Raw genomic sequence first — 17,380 nt, 5'->3', positions numbered from 1 at the left:
CCGGGATCACCAGGCCTTCGGGGCTGGTGGGGGGCTCTCCCCTAGCCCAGCCCCACCACACGAGTGGGGTCTGCAGGCAGGGCCCAGGAGGGGCTCAGCTCTGGCTTCCCCCCACCCAGGAGAGCGTAAAGGATTCTAAAACGGAGGGGCAGCAGGGGCCAGTGTGGGTCCCCTGTAAATACCCAGCCAGCTACTTCCACTCCGTCTACCTCCTCCCCCTGGTGTGACGTAATACAATGTGGGACCCCCAGGCCCGGGGAGGCTTTGGTCAGGAGGGAGGTGCCTGGGGGCTGGGCACAGGGTGGCTCCACCCAGCCAGCACCCAGCCCACCCTAGGGGTGGAGTTCTCAGCACCACAGCCCAGGACACCTGCAGAAGCCTGTCTGAAACACCAGCAATGCCCCATGGATGCCCCCTGTAGGGACCCCAACCTCAGACCCCCAGTAATGGGGTCTCACAGCCTCCCTCTGCCGCTCCAGGGGCTACTTGTCAGAAATAAGCCCCCTCCCAGGTCCCAGCCTCAGGTGGGGATGAGAGAAAGTCCAGCAAACCCCCCACCTGACAGGGCATAGAGACCCCCCAGGAGACCCTCCACCCGATGGGGCCCCCTCAGCAGATCCCTCACCTGATGGGGCAAAGACCCCCCAGCAGACCCCCCACCTGACCAGACAGGAGAGACCCCCTGCAGGACACTGTCAGGGCAGGTGGAAGAGCCTATGGGAACTGGCTCTGGGGCCCGCCCTGGGACACGCACCACAGTCAGCCCAGGTCCACACCATGTCACTGGTCACCTCGCTCGGACACAGGGTCTTCCCACACTCAGGTGTGATGTCCCTGGTCACCCTGGCCCAGCCCTGCTGGCCCTTCCTGGCCCAGGGCTCTCTGAGCCAGGCCTCCGCACCCAGGCCCACAGGACAGCAGGCACCCGGGTCCCCACCAGGGCTGAGCCCGGGACGCCTTCCCTCCCCCGCACACCCCCTTCCTCCCACAGGAGGCCCCGGGCACCGAGGAGGACTCTCAGCTCTAATTACACGTCCTGGAAAGAAACCCCAGTTTAATTTGAGTAAAACGAGAAGCTGTGGTTGGAAATGTCCCCTTGGGGAGCCACCTGCCTGAGCTGGGACACGTTTCTCTGCTGTCCCCAAGGACCAGGAAGGCAAGCCCCAGGCTGAGGCCAGGAGGGGGCAGGGCCACCGAGACTTCAGGGTTCTGGGGCTCCCTGCCAGCAGGAAGACATCCCCAGGGCTTGAGGGGACCCTGACCAGGTCCCGACTCCCAGCTGGAATCAGCCCTCAGGACCAAAGGGTGGGGCCGGGGCCTCTGCGGGAACTGGGAGGGCGGGTGGTGACTCGGGGACAGTGCCAGGGGGTGGTAGGTTATGGACGGTCTGGGACCAGGGTGCACCGTCCCTCTCATCTGCCAACCCCAAGTGCACACACTCCGCTCACCCTCCCATTTCCCGTTACAGACAGGCCTCCACTCCTGGGGTCTCGACTCCACCCCCTCATCCAACTCCGGGACTTCCCGCCTGTCACCCAATGGTCCTCGCCTCCTGGGCCAGCGCAGGGCTGGGGCCCCCACCTAATGAAACCCTCGGGCCCTTCACGTTCCTGCGCCAGGGCCCAGGTCTCCGCCCGGCATGGTACACACAGCAGGTGCTCCCCTGGGCCTTCCCCACCCGTGGGCCACGGACCCGGCACTCACCTCCGCTGAGCGCCATGCTCACCACCCATCCCTCTCCGTTCTTTTCAAACACCTGCTCTTCCTGAAACTCCACCCGCCTCACTGCCACCCAACCTGCACACTCTGGGTCCCTGGGCCTGGCAGCACCTCCACACACCTCGCGCACGGGCACCCTGCTGGGTCCCAGCCCTGAAGACCACTGGTAGGCCTGCGTCCTGGCGGGGACACCTCCAGCCACGGCCAGTCCCAACGCCCAGGCCGCATCCTCTCACGTCCTTCCGATGGGCCTCGTTACTGAGGCCGCCGCTGACGCCCAGGCCCCCCGCCCCCCGGCCCTCCTCGCCCCTGCCACGTGACGAAGGAAGCCTGGCGCTGCCGGCGGAGCAGCCTTCTCCGCACACCAGCAGCGCACGGAGCCGGAGAGAGCCGGCCGGGCGGGCGGCGGGAGACAGGCTTCGGGGGACATCCCGTCGGCGCAGCGAGGAGCCCACACGCGAGAAGCCCGGCCGGGCGGGCGGAGCCTGTCGCCTGAACCCGGCCCACAGGGCGGCAGCGGCTCTGCCCACGCCCGCGCTCAGCCCTGGCAGAGCTCAAAAGGTCCTGAACAAGTGAGGGATCAACAAATGACAGATGGGGCTAGACAGACGCATGGACAGGAGTGGGGACGGAGGACGGACGGCAGGACTCATCCCCTGGAGCCAGGGCTGGAGGCTGAGGCTCCCAGCCGAGGCCGGGCCGTCCAGGGTGCGCAGCCGGGCGAAGGGGCTTCCCTGGGGAGGGCGGGGCGCCGCCGGGACCTGCACACCAGCCCCAGCAGGGGACCCCGCTGGCCGGGGCGAGCTGGGCCTCTCCAGGCAACAGGCCTCCCCAGCACGAGCCCCTCCCACCAACAGGGCCCCTGAGCCCCAATTACCTTAAACCCTAATTAAAAACAACCAAGTAACGAGTAATAACAACACCCCCCCATGGCTGCCCACAGGGACCTCAGCACAGGAGGGGTTAGAGTTAGGGTTCCTCTCTGACTCCCCAGCAGCCAGCACTCACCCCAAAAAGAACCCAGGGCTTCCCCCTGCCACGTACACACACGCACCCACCCACACGCACCCACCCACACGCACGCACAGGTTCATGAGTCCCGTGTGCTGCACGCAGGAGGGAGCAGCTCCCCCAGGACTCCGGGCCAGCATGTGAACCCCCACAGGACACAGATCACCCTCCCCGCCAGGGTCTCCCCTCCCAGTCCAGCCCCACCTCTGGGTCGAGGTGCAGAGACAGGGAGCCTGGAGGCCGCCAGGGCCAACTCCCCCCCCCCCCCCCCCGTGAAGACGCAGAGAACTCGGGCTGCGCCCCCCAGACCAGAGACACAGAACGAGGCAGGAAAGCGAAGGGACGGAAAGAACAAGAGAGAAACCGAAGGAGAAATGGGCACAGAGAGCGGGAGACGGAGGGAGGGACAGAGAACAGGAGGCGGAGAGGTGGAAACTCGGGGAGAGGGCAGAGGGAGGGATCTTTAAGGCTGGAGTCAGGGGGTCCCTGGGGGACTGGTCTCGGGCTGCGGACAGCAGCCCCGGGTGCCCCCGTCTCGGGAAGTCTCTCCCGGCCCCACTGCGCGACCCAGGCTCCGGGCGCCCAGAGTCAGGACGGGCTTGCGGGAAGCCCAGGGCTCGGCCGGCCTGCCCGGCCCCGGCACCCGCTCAGCACCACGGACAGCACCCACCCCGCTGCGCAGCCGAGCACCCCCCTTCCACAACCCATTAATCTGCAGACACTCCCGGACCCGCCCCGGGAGCGGGCTCTGGGGACACCCTGAAAAATAAGACGCCTCTTGTCCTCGGGGACTCAAGTCCAGAGGGAGTGAGAGAGCAAAGTAAACAGTGACACCCTGACACCCAAGCCCCACCCTCCGAGGGGCCGCACTCACCACCAGCCCCAGCAGCACCCCCGGAGGCAGAGGTCTGCAGGGGGCGCGGCCCCAGGCAGCAGACCAGTGTGGGGGCGTCCGGGCGGCAGCGGAGCCACAGCCCCCAACAGAGGGCCCCCCACTCCCTTCCCTCCTCCATCATCGAGAAAACGGGGGCAGAACCAGAGCTTCCCAGAAAACCTGCCAATTCCAGTGTCAGAGGCGCCCACCCCTCGGTGCTGGGGACAGGCCAGCACCACCGGCCCAAGGGCTGAGGGGAACCACAAGACGGGGACCCAGGGGCACCTCTGTCCCCTCTCCAGGGAGAGACCCTCCCAAAGGCCTGAGCTCCAGCCAGGCCCAGGTGGCTCAGGGGTTGAGCATCGACCTGTGAACCAGGAGGTCAGGGTCCGATTCCCGGTCAGGGTGCAGGCCCGGGCTGCGGGCTCGATCCCCAGCAGGGGCCATGCAGGAGGCAGCCGGTCAGTGACTCTCATCACTGATGTTTCTCTCTCTCCCTCCCTTCCTCCTTCTGAAATCAAAAACATATTTTTAAAAACACCAAAAAAAACAAAGGCCTGAGCTCCAGCCCCCCGTGGGGCCTGCTCCTCCAGTCAGCCCTGAGACCTGAGCCTCCCAGGACCACCGGGCTCCAGGGAAGAACAGACCACAGTCCTTGGCCCGGGGTGGGGGGCATGGGACTTGGGCTGTGCAAACAGGTCTGTGGAGCACCCCCCCCACGCTCACCCCACCAGCACCCCAGAGCTGAAGCAACAAGAACTCAGCCACAGCCCTTGGCCGGCTGGGCGGAGACACAGGGCAGGGGCCCTAAGGCACCCATCAGGCAGATGGGGAAACTGAGGCCCTGGAGGGTGGGGACTCAGCCCTCACTCCTGCCCTAGCTCACTCCCAAGTCGACTTCCTAGACCCCTGGGCTGTTGGGGGTTATCACCAGGGTCCATCTGAGGAGAAACGTGGGGGACACGCTGTAGGAGCCATGTGCACAGCCTGGCCAAGCCCCAGAGCTCAGGGAGACCTTTGCAGCTGGACCGGGGCAGGAAGCAGCCCAGACCCACGGACGTGCCTCTCCCCAAGGCCCGGACCACGGCCCCACCTGGAGGTTCCTCCCCAGTGGCGACCTGGACACAGAACCCAAGGCCCTGCCCCTGTGACCCTGTCAGTGAGCTCCACCCGAGGGCAGGTTACTGAGTCTGCCCCCAGGCCGAGGTGGCAGCAGGGGCACCTCTCAGTCCCTTGTGGACAGCAAGCAGAGATGTCCCCACGCACAGCCACCCGCAGCCACACGGTCCGCCTCGGGCGGGGCCAGGAAAGCCGCCCAGCCCCTCGCCGGGCGTGCACCCGGCGTGCGCACCCCCGGCCACCTACCCGGTGAGGACCACCACGAAGTCCATGACGTTCCAGCCGTTGCGCAGGTAGGACCCCTTGTGCAGCACGAAGCCCAGCGCAATGATCTTGATCCCCGCCTCGAAGCAGAAGATGCCGATGAAATAGGGCTCGGTGTCGTCCTGAGGGGAGCACAGCCCAGTCACTCTGCCCCGAGGGGCTGCCGAGAGGGCACACCCCCGCCCCAGTTCCCAGCCCACCTGGCCCCTGACACGACCCGCCCTCCGGCCCAGGGGCGGCGGGAAGGCAACCCTCCTGGGCTTTCCCGACTATGACTCAGGTAACCTGTCACCGTCCTGTCCTGCAGCCCTACTACCAACCCGGATCTAAAGACACGGAGACACAGAGGCCAGGGGCCTGGGCTGGACACTCAGGGCTTGTCACAGGCCACCTGGGTCTGACCTGGGCTCTAACCACCGCCAGGGGCTGATGCCCCAACTCCCTGGAGCAGCCCAGGGCCCACTTGTTTGCTAAAACACATCTCCCGGATACTCAGGACACGCAGGCCTTGGGGGCAAATCCGGCCGGGCCTCAGGGAGCCTCTGGAGGGCCAGGCATCCACCCGGCCACCAGGAAGGGCCTTCCTGGCAAAGGGAGCCGTGTGGGCGCAAGAAGGGAGCTGAGATAGCTGCACTGCCTCCTCCAGCCCCGGCTGACCTCGTCACTCAGCCTAGCACGAGGCCAGGCCCTGTGGCGCTGAGCAGGGTGGGGACGAACCCCGGGAGCTCTGCTGGGGAGTACACACATGGAGACAGGCAAGAGGGTGTGGTCAGTGACCAGGGGCGGGGGCAGAGAGAGCCTCAGTGCAGAACAGCCTGGGAGCCAGACCGGGGGGCAGACACACAGGGGGGGTCAGCGCGGGAAATGGCCAGATACAGACCACAGGCGCCTACACTCCAGGCCACTGGTCAATGCAGACAGAGGGTTGTGGGGAAGGGTCGCCCCAGAACTGTGGAGCTGCTGTGCTCTGCCAGCGGGGGGCAGGGGGCAGCGCTGCAGGCCTGGGGACTGGCCACCTCGGGGCTGCAGGTGAGGGAGGGGCAGGTGGCCCCCAGGATTCTGCCTGTTCCCACTCAGGACAGCCACCTGTGCCTTCCTCTCCTGGCCCCAGAGGCCCTCCCCATCGAACCCGCAGCCCGGGCCTCCCCAGCCCACAGCTGCCGGGCAGCCCTGTGTGGAGTGTCCACTGCAGCCCAGCTTCCCCCTCCTGCCACCCGAGGCTGACTCATGACAGGATCCCCCCCAGGCTTCTGGTTCAGTGTGGCTGGATGGTCCCCCCTCCCCACTGGCCCCAGGGGAACCGCTGGGCCCCAGCAAACAGATCTTCCCAGAAGGCCTCTGGGTAGACAGAAGGGCAGGCCCAGAGCCGGGAAGGGCGGGGCCCCACCCTGACCCCTGGCCTCCCAGCTCCGTGCTTGACCACTTGGCTGAGTGCTGGCGTGGGGGAGGGGCGGGTGGGCCTGCAGGCGAGGGCTCCAGCTAAAGGCCACTGGGGACGGTGGTGTGTGGGCGGAAGCAGAGCCCCCAACACGGAGCTGTGGAGGCCTGGACCAGGCTGGCAGACACAGCGAGGCTGCCCTGCACCCCCCAGCCCCTGCCTGCTCCCCAGGCGGCAGCACCAGCCTCGGAGCCGGACCAGAGCCACCGCCCTCCTCTCCAGACCCAGCTCGGTGTCTGGCCTTCAGTCCATCCTCAGGGCCTGCACACGCAGGGCGGGGGCCAGCCAAGGGCTCCTCAGACCTCGGGGCGGGGCCCAGGTGGACACATTCTGTGCCATTTCCCAATAGTTCAGCCTCCAGCCCCCAGAAGTGTGCCCCCCACATTCCCAAAAAACCAACCCCCTCACCCAGGAGGCAGGAGCTCAGACTTGGCTGGATCCCCAGCTGGCCCACCCAAGCCCGACACACAGCAGGGACAGACCAGGGCCTGACTGCTGCTCTCTGGCCCCTCTGCCCCCTCTGGCCCCTGGCCCCAGCCCCCTGGTCTGCTTCTCTCACACCCTGCCCCTGTCACACTTCCTTGGGGACATGACCGGGGCCCTGGGGCCTGGCCTTGGAGGCTCCCTGCCCGAGTCCCCAGTTCCCTCTGACTCCCCCAGTTCACCTCTGCCCTCCCGACTGGATGCTGGCCTCTAGCACAGCTGGCGAGGGCCCATGACGCCACCAAGAGCTGGGCCCAGAGAAGGCAAGTGGCCCTACCCAGCCCCACACCCGGGCAAGAGTCACCGCAGGACAGTCCCTCTCTGCCGTGTGGCAGGGCTCTGCTGTCCCTCATACCCCAGCAACAGAACCCCCCGCCTTCCACAGGCCCAAAGCAATGACTGTCCCTGGCTCTCTACCCCAACTGTCCACTTTCTTGCCTTCTCCTGGTGCCCTGTCCAACTGTGAGCACCCTCGAGACAGCGTCACTGTCCCCCCTTTCCCACCACAGGGCCCACGATGGCTGGAGGAGGGAGGTTCAGGCACTGGGCAGGCCACGCAGTCACTGCTTCTCTCCACCGGAGTCAGCGGGAGGGGCTCGCTCTCTGGTCCCTCGCCTGCTTCTCCTCTGCTCTGGGGCTCAGCCTCTCAGGCCTAGGAGCCCACACCCAGCCCAGGCAGCGGGCGGCGGGCCAGGGGCCAGGGCCTCACCTTCCCAAACCCCACGCTTCCCGCTGTCCCAGCCCCTCCACAGACCCGGCCCTGGCACCCTGACTGTCGGGACTGGCACAGGGGCCTGTGAGCGAGTGGCAGGACCGCGTGGAAACAATTCAGGGTGCTCAGGAAGAAAGCCTGGGGAGTAGCGCTGCCCGTGGGAAGGGGTGGCCCCACCGGGCAGAGACCATCCGGGCCCTGCAGCCAGCCGCCCCTGCCCAGGGCACTCAGAGCCAGACATTCCCGACCCTGGGCCATTACAAACCCCCCCCACACACACCCCAGGTTTAGTTCTTAGTTTCCCAGATCAAGAAGGCCCCAGACCCGGGGCCTGGGCGGCCCATTTGGGGTGCAGGGGTGGCCGGTGGCACCGGGCGGAGCAGCCACCCCGCCCCATGGGGGCTGAACTGGCTACTCCAGGGCTCCTGACCCCTGGGGGAGGCGTTTTCGCCCCTGGTCCTGGCGCTTTCCTCCAGGAAGGAGGGGCCAGCGCCCTACAGGGTCCGGCCTCAGGCGCGCGGCCGCCGCACTCACCAGGCGCTCGGACATGGGCGTCTTGTCGCCCTCAGGGAGGTGCTGCTCCAGGGCCAGCACGATGCAGTTGGCGATGATGGTGGCCAGGATCATGTACTCGAACGGAGTGCGCGGGTTAAGGACGGCGGGCGCCAGCGCGGAGCCCACCCCGCCCGCCGCCACCCTTGGGGCCGCCGAGGTCGCGCCTCCGCAGCGCGGCGCCAGCACCGCGGACAGCGCCCCGCGCCCCGCGCCCCGCAGGGAGGGGACCTGCGCCCCCGACGCGCGGGGAGCGACCCCGCGCAGGCGCACTCCCGCCGGGGGACACACGTCCACATGTACCCACACGGGCGCGCGAACATGCGTGTCCCGGAGCGCCGACCGCGCGCAGCGCCGGCTCCCGTCCTGGCCGCACACGCGCGCGCGCGGGCCCGCGACCCCGGGCGCTCCGGCCGCACAGACCCGGGCCCGCCCTCGGGTGCGCCCCGTGCGCTCGGCCTCCGGGCCGAGGGGGGGAAAGGGACGCGCCCGGGGGCGGCGGCCTCGCCCGGCGTCCGCCCCGCTCCCGCGGCCGCCGCCTCCCCTGCCCCACGCGCGCACCCGCACCCGCGCCGGGCGCAGAGGGGCCCCGAGCCCCGCCCCGCCCCCTCCACGCCGCGCCGTCCCCGGGGCGCCTCTCCCCCGATCGCACCTCCTCCCGGCCCCGGGAAGATGGCCACTGGGCGCCGCACGCGACCCGCCCGGGGCCCCGGCCCGCCGCCCCTCCCGCAGCCGGCGGGTGCGGACGCGGACACGGCGCCCGATCCGGGCCCCCGCCCGCCCGGCCCCGGCAGGATATGGCCACTCGGTGATGCGCTTGGCGTATTTGCGGACGACGTTGTCCTCGCTGAAGACGAAGAGCGAGCGGTTGACGGTGAAGCAGTTCTGCTTGACCGGGATGGGGTTGTACAGCGCCATGGTGCGCGCGCGCTGCGCGATCGACTGCTTGTAGAGCACCCGCTGGCCCGGCGGCAGCCCCCCGGGGCCCGCGCCGCCCGCCCCGCCGGCCCCGCCGCCCCGGGCCCGCTCCCCGCCGCCGGCGCCCCCATAGCGGCCGCCCAGCTCGTCCCCGAAGCGGACCATGGCCCCCGGGCGCCGCGCGCATCCCCCGCCCGGCGCCCCAGCAGGGAGACCGCGGGGCGCGCGGGGCGCTCGGAGCGGAGCAGCCGCGGAGCCGCCGGACGAGCAGCGGACTCGCCCGGCCCGGCAGCCGCCGCACCCGACGCCGCCGCCCGCGCCACGCCCTATAAGGGGCCGGTCACGTGGCGCCGCCCGGCCAATCCGCGCCGCCGCGCCCGCCCGAGCCCGCGCGCCCCGCCCCCAGCGGCCGCCCCCGCCCGGCCCCGCCGCGGGGTCCCGCCGCCCGCCCCCCGGCCGCGCCTCGGGCCCGGGGCCGCCCCGCTGCGCCCCCTGCCCGGCAGGCGCGGCGAGCGGGAGCGGCGGGTGCGCCCGGCTCTGCGCCCGGGCCGCGCGCCCGCCCGACGCTGGGCTGGGCGGGGCCGCGAGTCCTCGACGGCCGGGCGGAGAGGCCCCCTCGGCCCCCCGGAGGCGCCCCGGCCGCGCAACGCCCCGGCCCCGAGGGGGCGGCCGGCCCGCGGCTCCCAGGCCCCCCTCCCTCCCCTCCCCGCGGGGCGGCCCCGTCCCCAGCTCCCCTCCCCCCGCCGGACCCCGGCCGCGTCCCCGACGACGTGACTCGGGGCCCCGCCCGCCGTCCTCTGGCGCCTTCGATGTTCCGACCGCCGGCGCTGCCACCCCGGGCCTCTGGGGGGAGCACGACCCCGCCTGGGCCCGCGTCCCACCCTAGGCCTTCCCCGGGCGCGAAGTCAGCTTCCACCCTCCATCCCGAGGGTCCCCGCTTCCGCCCTCCATCCCGAGGGTCCCCCCTTCCACCCTCCATCCCGAGGGTCCCCCCTTCCACCCTCCATCCCGAGCGTCCCCCCTTCCGCCCTCCATCCCGAGGGTCCCCCCTTCCGCCCTCCATCCCGAGGGTCCCCCCTTCCGCCCTCCATCCCGAGGGTCCCCCCTTCCGCCCTCCATCCCGAGCGTCCCCCCTTCCGCCCTCCATCCCGAGCGTCCCCCCTTCCGCCCTCCATCCCGAGCGTCCCCCCTTCCGCTCTCCATCCCGAGGGTCACCCCTTCCGCCCTCCATCCCGTGTCCCCCTTTCCGCCCTCCATCCCCAGGGTCCCCCCTTCCGCCCTCCATCCCGAGTGTCCCCCCTTCCACCCTCCATCCAAGAATAATTTGCGGGGACGATGTGTGTCCAGCTGTCCCTGCTGCGCCCAGGCGCCAGGCTCTCGCGGGCCTCGGGGGGCTGACACCCTCGTACAAGCCACAGCGCACTGGGGGGGCCAGGCCTGTCCACTCTGGTCCCCACAGTTTGCACATCAAGATAATAAGCTTCCCCAATTGCTCCCGGGGAGCAACCGAGGAGGTCGGGGCACAGACACTGCAGACAAAGGCACGGTCAGGGCAGGGGGGGCAAATGGGCACCAGCAGCCTTGGGCAGCCAGGGCGCCAAGGGCAGAGCGGCCGTGGGTGGACGGTCTGGGAAGGCTCAGGAGAGGCCCCCTGAGTGCGGTAGAGAAGTGAGACCAGGACACGCAGAGGCCCCGGGAGCCCTCGGGCGGGTCCCCCGCTGTGGGTTCTCCTCCTGCTCTGAGGGTGACCAAGTGGCAGGAGACGTCTGAGCAGAGAGGTCAGCTGACGCCTGTTCCCAAAGGCTCCCTCTGGCCGCCGCGGGGGGGACAGACTGCAGGGCCCGCTGCCCATCCCCCGGGGTGCCCTGGGAGGTAAGTAGCCCAATTCCCAGCTGCTGGTGGCTTATCCAACAGGGTCAACCTCAGCTGATAAAAAGCGGTGAAGTTTTCCATTCTAAGCGCGCAGACTCGGCCGCTGCCCCCTGCCGGGGTCACCCCACGCCTGCTGCCTCACGGCTGAAGGTGGCTGCCACCGGGCGAGGCATTGTGTCTACACCGCAGCCTCCGGTAGGTAGGAAGGAAGGGGCGGGGGGTGAAAAGCACAGTCTTTTTCTTTCTTTTTTTTTAATATGATTTTATTGATTTCAGAGAAAGGAAGGGAGAGGGAGAGAAAACATTAACGGAGAGAAACATGGATCGGCTGCCTCCTGCACGCCCCCTGCCGGGGATCGAGCCCGAAACCCGGGCCTGGGCCCTGACCCGGAATCGAACTGAGATCCCCTGGATCCTAGGTCGAAGTTCAGCCGCTGAGCCACGCCAGCCGGGCGGGCGGCCGTCTTTTAAACACATGTAGGGCGCCCTTTCGTAACAAAGGAAAGGTTTCTCAGAAGCTCCCCAGCAAACGGGCCCCTAAGCTCCTTCGGGCAGACCTGCCTGAGCTTCAAGGAGGCGGAGTGAGTGTGTGACAGAGGACCAGGGCTGCCACCACCCGGGGCGGGCACAGCGTGGCCCCAGACAAAATCGGGGTCCCCTTCGGTGGAAGGTGGGGGTAAAGACTGTGGGGAGGCCGCCCACAGGCGTGTCACAGAGAAACAGAATCCGGACAGGAGCGTGGACAAGGGACAGCGTGCACAGTGCCCTCTGCAGGGCGACCGGACTGCTCACGTGGCCGCTGTGACGGTGACAGGAAGGAAAGTGGACGCTCTGCTTTTGACCTAAGCAGCTGTGGGCCGGTGCCCTTTCCTGGGATGGGGAAGGGGAGGGAAGAGCCTGTTGGTCACAGGATGGAAATTAAGAATGTTGCATTTGAGCCCGGCCGGCGTGGCTCAGCGGTTGAGCGCCGACCTAGGATCCAGGCGATCGGGGTTCGAGTCCCGGTCAGGGCACAGGCCCGGGTTGTGGGCTTGATCCCCCGTCGGGGGCGTGCAGGAGGCAGCTGATCAATGACTCTCTCATCATTGATGTTTCTCTCTCTCCCTCTCCCTTCCTCTCTCTGAGATCAATAAAGATATGTTAAAAAAAAATTTTTTTTGAGAAAAAAAAGAATGTTGTATTTGACACACAAGTGACGTCGGGTAGGCAGCTGGATGTTGTAAGGGATGCTGAAGTGCCACATGCTGTCCCTGTGCCTGGACAGCTCGGGCCACTGCTCAGATCTGGGCTGGGATCCCCCAGCTCCAGCCGTCGGGGTCCAGGGGCAGCCGTCTGGGTCACTGGCTTCCAGAACCAGGCCAGGGCTCTTAGTGAGACCCCAAGGCTGCTGACCTCACCCGACCTCATCTGTTGCTTATTGCTGAGACCTAGGCTGTCACTTTTGTCCCTGGTCAGGGCACCATGTGCCTTGACTTCAGAGACCTTGCCGCAGTGACCCCATCCCAACTACCACTTAGGGGAGGTTAGTCCACCAGCCTAGATCCCAATGAGCCATCACCAGGCTGTGTTCCTGGGACCCCAGTAGCACCGGGCCTCTCGGGCCAGCGTTTTGGAGGGAGGGGACATCTGATTGCTGGGCTGGCTGCTGAAACGCGTGGGGCAGCTCCCAGACACCCAAAGCACCACGTCCCTCTCCCCGAAGCTTCTCAGGCTACTCTCAGAACGTGGTCCTTGTACCCACAAGCAAGGGAAGTGACACGCTCTGCATTGTTTTATTTAGAAATGATTTTTAAAACATTATACAGAAAAGTGCTGAAAAGGGAAAACGAACGTTGAACCTAGAATTTTAGGCCCATTGAAATAACATTAAAAAGTTAACAAACCTGGCTGGCGTGTCTCAGTGGTTGAGCATGGACCTAGGAGCCAGGAGGGCATGATTCGATTCCGGGTCAGGGCACAGGCCCGGGTTGCAGGCTCGATCCCCAGCAGGGGGCGAGCAGGAGGCAGCCGATCAATGACCCTCATCATTGACATTTCTCTCTCTCTCTCTCTCTCCCTCCCTCTCCTTTCCTCTCTCTGAAATCAATAAATAGACAAGAAACAAAGACCATTTTGAAAAAACAAAAGAGATAATTCATTGCCAGAAAACCTGTGTTAAAAGAAATATTTTTTTTAAATCGTCTTTTAAGCTAAAGAAAAATGACAGGAAATTTGGATCTACAAAAAGGAATGGAGACAACAGGAAAGTAAACACATGTATAAATATAGAACACCGCCCGGCCGGGCGTGGCTCAGCGGTTGAGCATCGACCTGGGATCCAGGCGATCGGGGTTCGATTCCCGGTCAGGGCACATGCCTGGGTTGTGGGCTTGATCAATGACTCATCATTGATGTTTCTATCTCTCTCTCTCCCTCTTCTTCCCTCTCTCTGAAATCAATAAAGATATATTTAAAAAAAATATATATATAGAACACCTCTCCTCTCAAATCCTAATTTCTTTTAAGGGTCATTGCACAGCTTCGGGGGTGACATGTGAAGACCGGACGTCATCGCAGGAAGGGCGGAGGGAGAAATAGAATAGTGGGGACTCGCTGTAGTTACAACAGATATTAATCGTGCTCTGTTCACCGTGACTGTTTCGTTCTGATTAAAGAAGCACATTCTCACCTGGCTGGGAGTTTTGCGCCCCGGGACCTGGGACTTAACCTCGGAACACAGTCCCTTGTCCTTACCTGAGAACTGCCCATCACCACGGAGAGATTAACAACCTTGTTGTCGAAAAACAGAGTCCTGGAGGTGCCCGCCCTTTGCAACCCCCAGCCCACGTCGCCTGTAACCTGTAACCATTTTACCCATTTTTTTCCCTTTGCCCATTTCCCCATGTAATCTTTGTCCTTCTACCCAATATAGGCAGCTGGCTTACGGGGGGGGGAGCGGGGGTGCACAGGGAGAGCAGATATTTGTGGATGACCCGCTGCTCTCCCATACGGCCGGCAATATTGGAAAATACTCTTACATACAGCCCGGCCGGCGTGGCTCAGCCGCTGAGCATCCACCTAGGATCCAGGTGATCGGGGTTCGATTCCCGGTCAGGGCACATGCCCGGGTTGCGGGCTCGATCCCAAGTCGGGGGCGTGCAGGAGGCAGCCCATCAAGGACTCTCTCATCATTGATGTTTCTCTCTCTCTGACATCAATACAGACATATTTAAAAAATAAAAAAAAGGACAGATAGGCAATGTAAGGAGAGAGATGGAAACACTAAGAAAGAATCGAAAGGAGAGGCTAGAAATTGAAGCGCCGCCGTAACAGAAACGAAGATCGTCTCTTGTTGGGCTTGTCAGCCGAAACGACGTGGCCAAGAGAAGAATCAGAAGCTCGATGAAGGTGGAACACCCACGTAATCGGAACCCAAGGAGACGTGAGAGAGCCCAGTAGAAGGAAACGTTGACGTGATGGCGACTGAGAATTTTCCAAAATTAATGAGACACCAGGCCACAGATCCACGAAGCCCAGAGAACACAGCAGAATAAATCCCCGGTCGGGGCCCAGACAAGAGTCGAGCAATGAGTGGGTGGAACAACAAACCCATGTTTCTCTCTCTCTAAAAATCAATGAGAAAACACAGTGAGGCATCATTTTTCGATACACAGAGAAAGTATTGAGCATAATGCTCAATGCGGGACATGGGGAATGTGTGTTGCTGGTGGAGGCGAGAATGGGCCCTGGATGGGTGGGGTTTTCGTAATGGAATCCCAAGAGCACCTACGTGCCCAGCTCAGGCCCCTCCCGGAGGCCAGCTGTGGGTCCTCCCTGCACGTGGCGCTACCACCGGGAAGTGGACACCGCGTGCACATTGCAGGGACTGAGCTGCAGTCGCCCAAGGGTGCACTTGAGGCTGTGTGAGCCTGTTTTCGGGGACGTGCTCCTGTCATCAGTCAGGAAATAGCCTTGGTCTGGGAGGTGTATGAACCCCCAGCGGGCAGGGTCCAGGGACGTTCGTGGTGGTTTTGTGCTTTTCTCCCAGTTCTTATGTGTTGTTTACATTTCAGGCCACAAAAGGTGTGACCTGTACAGAAAATAACGGCAACCCCGGACCCTGCCCACATTCCAGGCAAGTCCAGGAGCTACCCCATGGGAGGCCCGTCAGAGCGGGTCTCACCTGCCCTGCCCCCCAGAGGTGACCCCTGGTTGTGTGCACCCAATGCAAGTGCCCTGTTGGAGTAGAGACCCCTTGAGGATTCTCCCCCAGCGCCCCACCCACAGAGTAGTTTAGGATGGTTCACGGCAGGCACTCAGGTGATCGCCACTGAGCCCTCCAGGACCAGCTCAGACACACGGGAGCCCCGGGCAGCTGTCAGGTTCCTCAAGGCCAAACCCTAGGGTCTTGTTTAAAATGGTCGTAACTTGATGTGATGACACCTAGTTGGGGGTCCCCTCACCTGGCCTGCCACCTCAACACCCTGGAGGTCTGCACTGGACTTGGGTCCAGGGGATCACCTCTGGACCCATCACACCCGTCCACGCAGTCACGGATGCTCCCGCACACTGGGCCTGGGCCGCCTGCCTGGGGTGACCTGTGACCGAGGGACAGGGGAGGCCCTGCGCAGGCTGTTCGCCAGGTCAGCACAGCTGCTACCAGCTGTGTCATGTCTGCAAAGTCCTGAGTGACGTGTGATGAGCATTCGAGCTGCTTCCTGTTGAGCTCACAGGCTGCCAGTGGATGAGGACAGCCCTGCACGGGGACAGGGGACACGGAGGCGTGGACTCCCGCACGGGGACAGGGGACACGGAGGTGTGGACTCCCACACGGGGACACGGAGACACAGAGGCGTGGACTCCCGCACGGGGACACGGAGACACGGAGGCGTGGACTCTTGCATGGGGACACGGAGACACGGAGGTGTGGACTCTTGCACAGGGTGGTGGTCACGGCAGGAGAGGCTCCCGTAGCCACACTGCATTCAAGCAGATCTGATTCTGATTCTGGGACTTACCTGGTGCTTCCATCGATCCCGATGACGCCTGGGCCTCAGTGCCTGCGCTGGACACACAGACACACACGTACAGACTCAGGCACACAGGCCTGCACACGGGCTTCTGGATGTCTGCCCGGGCGGTGCAGCCGTGAGCATCGGCCCCGTAGAAGTGCAGTGTCCTCAGAAGCCAGCTGGAACAGGGCATCATAACAAAAACCTCACTTAAATTCTTTTTTTTTATTGATTTCATTGAAAACAGAACAAGAAATGGTCTGAGCCAAAAGACTGCTCTTAAAACTGTCAAAAACATTTTAACAGAAAAAAATAAACATGACTGCATTATGAATGTTTTAGAAGTTGCACAAAAAAACCCCACGGTTACTGCACTAGTTACAGTATTTAGAAAAGTATATGCCAAAAAAAAGGTATGACCTGCAGGCCCCCACACAAAAGGCAGGGGCGAATTTATTCACGCTACAAGACTAACGCTTTAAAAAAGTGTTCCTGCGATACCCTAAGTCACTTTGTTCTTTGTACAGTTGATATTTACTTCACGTGGTGGGGAGACCGCACCAGAATCAGCACCGTTGTCTGTTGTTTTGTTTTTGTCCTAATGTTCGGTAATGGTAGAAAATAAATCAGTTTATCCATCATCATAGCATGTGGCTAAAAAACCGACAGAAGGGCCAGCGTCTCAGCCCTGCCAGGCTGTGCGGTGTCCTTGGGTCGGGCTCCGGCACCCACTGGCCGCCTCCTGGTTAGCGGTGTGCGGAGGTCGGACACGGGACCAGGTTCAGGGTTTCTTTAAAAAGCAAACACATTTTCTCCGAAGTCCATGGCAGCTTGGCCCGATCGCTCTCCGATGGCGGTGGGGACGGTGTCTGTGCAGCAACTGGGACCGCGAGTGGGTGGGTCTGACGGAGCAGCTTGTGGGTGATGGTGGCTTCGGCAGGTGCCACACAGAGGAGTCTGGGCTGACAGGACGTTGCCCACCTGCCCACAGGTGGGATGGGACCACGGGGAACAGAGGGGAAACGAGAAACGTGGAAACGGCAAAACCGGTCAGAAACTCACACGGTTGTGCCAGCGCGAATCCAGAGCGTGTAGAGCGGCCGCTCCCTGCGCAGCCCTGGCTCGGCCCCTCCACCCGGCGAGGCCCTCACCGCCACGAGCACTTTCCCTTCCTCCCTAAATTGCAGTGTGAACAGGACCAGACGTCTCATCAGGAGTCGGTGCTGCAAGAGCTGGTGTCGGGCAAGCCGTCCTCTGGGGCCTCCTGGGCGCTGGCCTGCCGCTGGGCCAGGGCGGAGCTGGAGTGCCGGCACTTGGGAGACCCGCAGCGGCAGCTGAAGAGCTTGCCTTTGATGTCCCAGAAGCGCTGCCCATAGTCGAACCTGGGGAGAGAGCAGAGCTGAGGCTGCAGGCAGAGGGAGCCAGTA

The 17,380-nt window shown here is 64.3% G+C and overlaps 2 protein-coding genes across 9 annotated transcripts in view; both read right to left on the bottom strand.

The window, feature by feature from the left end:
- Positions 1-9,255, bottom strand: part of CACNA1B (calcium voltage-gated channel subunit alpha1 B) — a gene marked incomplete at its 5' end in the record, with an annotated part of 127,616 nt that extends 118,361 nt beyond the window's left edge. For all 3 annotated transcript variants that reach the window (XM_081152145.1, XM_081152144.1, XM_081152146.1), the window contains 3 exons: positions 4,970-5,109; positions 8,155-8,260; positions 8,972-9,255. In XM_081152145.1, the coding sequence (XP_081008271.1) occupies positions 4,970-5,109; positions 8,155-8,260; positions 8,972-9,255 (530 nt within the window). The remainder of the gene's footprint in view (positions 1-4,969; positions 5,110-8,154; positions 8,261-8,971) is intronic.
- Positions 9,256-16,163: 6,908 nt separating this feature from the next.
- Positions 16,164-17,380, bottom strand: part of EHMT1 (euchromatic histone lysine methyltransferase 1) — a gene marked incomplete at its 5' end in the record, with an annotated part of 88,412 nt that continues 87,195 nt past the window's right edge. For all 6 annotated transcript variants that reach the window (XM_081151975.1, XM_081151979.1, XM_081151980.1 and 3 more), the window contains one exon: positions 16,164-17,335. In XM_081151975.1, the coding sequence (XP_081008101.1) occupies positions 17,164-17,335 (172 nt within the window). In that variant the 3' untranslated portion in view covers positions 16,164-17,163. The remainder of the gene's footprint in view (positions 17,336-17,380) is intronic.

The sequence above is a fragment of the Miniopterus schreibersii genome (genome assembly GCF_964146895.1).
Source record: "Miniopterus schreibersii genome assembly, chromosome: 11".
Taxonomy (NCBI): Eukaryota; Metazoa; Chordata; class Mammalia; order Chiroptera; family Miniopteridae; genus Miniopterus; species Miniopterus schreibersii.
The sequence above is the reverse complement of the archived record's forward strand: the minus strand, read 5'-3'. Positions and strand labels throughout refer to the sequence as shown.